The following is a 5,132-nucleotide window of genomic DNA, read 5'->3' as shown; positions in this document are numbered from 1 at the left end:
AGAGGTTGTGTCAGCAGCAGCTGAAAACCTCATGTTGGACTGACCTCTTTAAATCAGTGTGTGACACCTATTGCAACAAACCTCAGTGTAAGGCTGGATTATAGCTAGGTTGTCAAATACAGCTTTTTTTTTATCGGAGACAACTAGCCAAAGTAAAAACAATTTTTGTTTCGCATTTCTTTGAAATGTTAATTTTTTTCCCACACTATTTGTTTATACTTGTAATGAACTTTATGTCAGAAGTCACTTTCTAGACTCCAGCTGGTTTCTAATGCTGCTCCTCGGCTTTTAATCAGTACTAGGAAGCGAGGGTACATTACTCCTGTTTAAGCATCTCTTCACTGACTTCCAGTACATTTTAGGATAGATTTTAAAATTTGTCTGTTTTTAAATGAAACATAATTTAAAAAGAACACTCTCTTACCTGCTTCAGCCGTATATTCCCCCACTCTCTCAGGTCAGCAGATGAGTTGTTAGTTGTTCTGAAATCGAAGAGGACTTTGAGAAGTGATCGCTCATTCTCTGTGGCTGCACCAAAACTGTGGATCGGTTTAACTCTGCATATCAAACCGAGTCTCTTCTTGTGTTCAAGTCTTCTCTTAAAGCTTATTTTTTTCTCACTGACTTTTAACTCAGCATGAAGTATTGGTTTTTACAGTTAATTATTTTATTGTTTATTATTTCTGAATGTGGTGTACATCACTTTGGTCAACTGTGTTGTATTTAAAATGATTTAAAAGCTGGAATAGAATAAGTCCATCAGATGCTCCTGCAGCCTTGCAGGAAGGTTGCTCTTGCTCTCAATCAGTCTGATGGGGTCTCACCAAATCCAGTCTTTCTGACTTTTCTTCGGTGTCCTAAAAATACTTGCTGAAATTCATGCCGAGTTTGGACATATGTGTTTTAACCAGTTTGACCACTTGAGCTTAGAAACCAGCTGGAAATGCTTTGGTGCATTTTTGTCTTGTGACCTCTGTGTGTCTTCTCTCTCTCTCCTTCTCTCGTTCAACTGAAAAGTGTCATTTTTCAGTTGATCAGCACCCATACCCATGCTTTTGTCTTTTCCACATGTAAATTTCTGCTTGTCTTTTTATTTTTGTTGTTGTTGCTTTATTAAGTGAGATACAGCATGTCACCCCACAGCTTTATTATTTTAAGGAGGCAAAGTGCATGTCTGACAAATGATTTATACCCATAATCTGTGAAATAAAATATAAAATATTTCCTCATACCCCTGTAATGTACCACTTGGTCCCCCCAGTTGTGAATCACTGCCCTACACTATTATTCCCAAAAATATTTGGTTCGTCTCAGGTTGGGTATTTGATTAAATTAGAGATAAATGTTTCATTTCCAGACACATGGAGAGGAAACATTTTGTAATACTAAACTAAAAAAAAAATCCACATCTGGAGAGGGTGGTTAATACTACACAGATAACTGTGGGGAACAGCCTTCCCTCTATGCATATGTAGACATATGTATACATATACTTCTAAACACACATCTATACATGTGTGTTTACATCTCATACCTCACATACTAACCTCTGCTGCTTAATCCATGTTTTCCCCATTTAAGGTCAATAAAACTTTCCAGCAGCACAGATAGGTACAAAAAAGAAAAATTAAACCAAACAAATGCCTGACATGCATACTAAGTTTGAAAGAACTTAGCTGAAACATTTATCTCCAGTTTCAATATTTGGGTTTCATGTTTCTTGGTAAATTCTTTCACCATCAAAATATCCCAGAATCTCTAGATAGGTTATTCTAATTTTGGAGCCATGGAGAAAAAAACAACAAAATGCAAGATCACTGAAAAGCAGTCAAACTGAACAAAACTAAGACAGAAATGTTCATGTAACGTAGGAAGCATATACTGACACACATAAAATCTCCACAAATATATGAAGAGTTGTAGAAAATGTTGGTTCTATATGTGGCTGTAAAGATGTGTTGCTCTGCTCAACAATTCAAAAAATATAATTAAGGCACCCCGGGGCTTCAGGGTCCCCATAAATGCTAATATGCTAATATTAACACAGACCACAGCTAAATAAATGTAATATTTGTTTATTGAGATGATCTATGCTGATAAATTTGATTTAATGTCGCAAGATGGAACTTTTGAGAATCTGCTGCCACCAAATCAGAGATTCAAACTCCTTCTCAAGCCAGATTACGGAGGCCGGAGGCAGTCAATCCAAATCAAAAATGGTGCTTCAGTATACAGTGGGGAACATAAATGCAAAACAAGGATGTCATCTCAAAGTGAAATTTTATTTTCAAATAATTCCAGGGCATAAAATCAACTTGTTGCACAATGCTATATTCAATACAGATAGATTTCTGCCATGTTTGTTTTGTTTGATGACTCAGGTGTAACTTTGAATGAGTTGTTGATGAGAAGACAGGTCAGATCTGTAGACAAGCTGCTGGGGAACTTACCTGCTATTTTACAAATTTGTACTTTAAATCTACTGCAGCAATTTAAACTCAGTTTGACCTGCTGCAACAAATGTTTCATTTATACCGGATATAAATTAAAGGTTGTAAACTTAACTTTCTATCTTAAACATGTCCCTGTCCCCCACCCTCATCAAAAAACATAGAATCTTTAGAAAATGTTCTTTACCTTACATTTTTATCTCTGTCTTGAACCAGTCTGTGTACAGCTGTTTGGGGTTTGGATTTCTGTTTTTAAATTTAAATCAAGATTTTTTTATTCATTGTCATCCAATAAACTATACATAGAATATTTGCTAAACTTCCAATTTGCTGCAGTTAGTTAAAGTCTTCAAAGTTGGAGTATATGTACTTGAACAGGGGAATAAACAAACTGATAACATTCTGTAATGTTCCATATTCCAAGAAACAAGCCTCACTTGGTCTGATGCTAATGTGAGCAACAGGTCTTTGAGCTTCCAAAGGTTGAGTTCCAGGAAACCTTAACATGTTATAATGACATGTCAGTGTGAGTGCGACTCAGCACACCAACGATAGAGCTGAACTGCTGCTGTGCCAGAGTAGACTAAAGGTTTCCCTATTGCTGCTCCTTAGTTGAGGGAATCCACTACTTCTGTGTTGACCTGCGCTGCGATGCTGGTGGGGGTTACATTCAGGTGGATGTCATATTGCTGGTCCAGGCCCAGGTAGCTGTCACTCATGACATACAGCGTGTAGATGCACCTACAAGCAGAAGGTTCAGTGTTGAGTAGCGCTTCCACAAAATCATAAAAACTTGCTTTTAATCTCAAGTCAAACTCCAAGTTTTCTTAGAGTCAACACTGTGCTAATGCTCACCCTGTGCTGAGAAAGGGGGTTAACTGAAACTGGTATTAGAAAATGGGAGTCCACATATTTCACTGTTAAAGATCTCAATGAGGAAAACAGTTCAGCAGTGAGTTCATTTACCACCAAAAGGATGAAATATGACAGGGCTTCCCCCAGAAAACTTGCTGAGCCCGGTGATCAGGGCGCTGACGCGTCCACCATGTTTTTGTATTAAAAGATGTTAAGTAGACAGGAAGAGTAAAATATTACTATATGTTACAGGAAAATATCGCCAGAGAAATACAATCTAAACCTGCAACTAGTCTTAAAAAGAACAATTCAAAAAATACAACTAAGGCAGCCCGGGGCTTCAAGGGCCCCATAAATGCTAATATTTTAACACAGACCACAGATAAATAAATGTAACATTTGTTTATTGAGGTTATCAATGCTGCTAAATTTGATTTAATGGTTTCAGCATACATAAATGAAAATATTTTAAATTAACATTTAAATGTAAGATTTTAAGGAGCTAACAAGTTTACTCTGTAGAAGTTGAAAGGACAATCTTCATAGGTAGACTGTTTTGTTACCACAGCAACAATCTGATGCTGTGAGTTTAATCTTTGAATTTGAGCTCTGTTTGTTCACAAACACAAATTAATTAACTTATTGCTTTTAAGGTTGACCAATTAAACTACTCCCCCGCTCCCAGATTTCACTAAATCTAACACAGAAGCTGTAAGAGGTGCTGATGTTTTTAGCACTAAGAGGGGCCCATAAGACAAATTCTGCTCAAGGCCTCATACAACGTTGGACCAGCCCTGCATGAGTTAAATCCACTGCACTCGCGCAGAGATGCGCAACAATATAATGCTGCTAATGTGGCTTTAGTAACTCTTCCATTTTGTGTCTGAGTTTTTAATAAGGGCTACAGAAACTGTTTTGGTTGCTTGAGTTTATGGGATGAGTTTTTCAGATCTCTGCGCGGCCGTGCGCATTAACCCTGGCTACGTGGACAAAGTATTTGATATGATTTGTTGCATCATATAACCTTTAAAATAATACTTAAAAAAATAATAAAACAATATAAACCCAGAGTGATGCGTGACTACGAGACTACGAGCACGAAAGCTCCTCACTGGGCTGAACCTGCATGATGAATGTTAAGCGCTGGNAGGTTTAAGAAAAAAGTGGAGCAACAAAATGACTACAGCAGTTTTACTTCGTTTTCATCACTCAGCTAAGCTTTAATGCAGAGGTGCTCAACTCCAGTTCTCCAGAGCCGTCCTGCAACTTTTAGATGCATCCTTACTCCAACAGACCGGGTCCAGCTCTGAACAGACCTGGTAACGAGCCATTCATTTGATTCAGGTGTGTTAGAGCAGGGAAGCATCTGAAAGTTGTAGGATGGTAGCTCTCGAGGATTTGCCTTGAGAACCCCTGCTTTAATGACACGCCCCAACTCACCTGTTTTTGATAAGTTCTGATAGATCAGGGCCCAGTGTGGGAACAGCTGCTTCCAGGCTGTTCTCCACATCAAGTCTGTTCCTTTGCTAGATTTTGATGAGAAGGTCAAAGTTGAGAGAGTCGCCACAAGCATATTGGTAGATCTATAATGTAAGAATCGGTGTATATTTCCTGGTTCAGAATATTTATTCTCCAACATCACACCAAAACTCAGTCAATGCATTACCAACAGGGGTGAAAGTAGGCGGGTACAGTCAGGTACTGCTTACCCCTAAGATTTAGCGGGGGTTCGCAGTACCTGCAAGAGAGGGGAGCGACTGTCTGCTGAAAAAATCAGTGGGTTCACTGTGCAGCTGTGACTGATTAATTTTTCAAGAACAATCTAAA

At 38.3% G+C, this 5,132-nt stretch overlaps 1 protein-coding gene across 1 annotated transcript in view; it reads right to left on the bottom strand.

The window, feature by feature from the left end:
• Positions 1-2,263: 2,263 nt before the first annotated feature.
• The window catches only part of ascc3 (activating signal cointegrator 1 complex subunit 3), a 376,011-nt gene continuing 373,142 nt past the window's right edge, over positions 2,264-5,132 (bottom strand). Inside the window, exon 42 of the mRNA XM_007577033.2 lies at positions 2,264-3,191. Within this exon, the coding sequence (XP_007577095.1) occupies positions 3,059-3,191 (133 nt within the window). The 3' untranslated portion in view covers positions 2,264-3,058. The remainder of the gene's footprint in view (positions 3,192-5,132) is intronic.

The sequence above is a fragment of the Poecilia formosa genome, unplaced genomic scaffold (assembly GCF_000485575.1).
Source record: "Poecilia formosa unplaced genomic scaffold, Poecilia_formosa-5.1.2 Scaffold425, whole genome shotgun sequence".
Lineage (NCBI taxonomy): Eukaryota > Metazoa > Chordata > Actinopteri > Cyprinodontiformes > Poeciliidae > Poecilia > Poecilia formosa.
The sequence above is the reverse complement of the archived record's forward strand: the minus strand, read 5'-3'. Positions and strand labels throughout refer to the sequence as shown.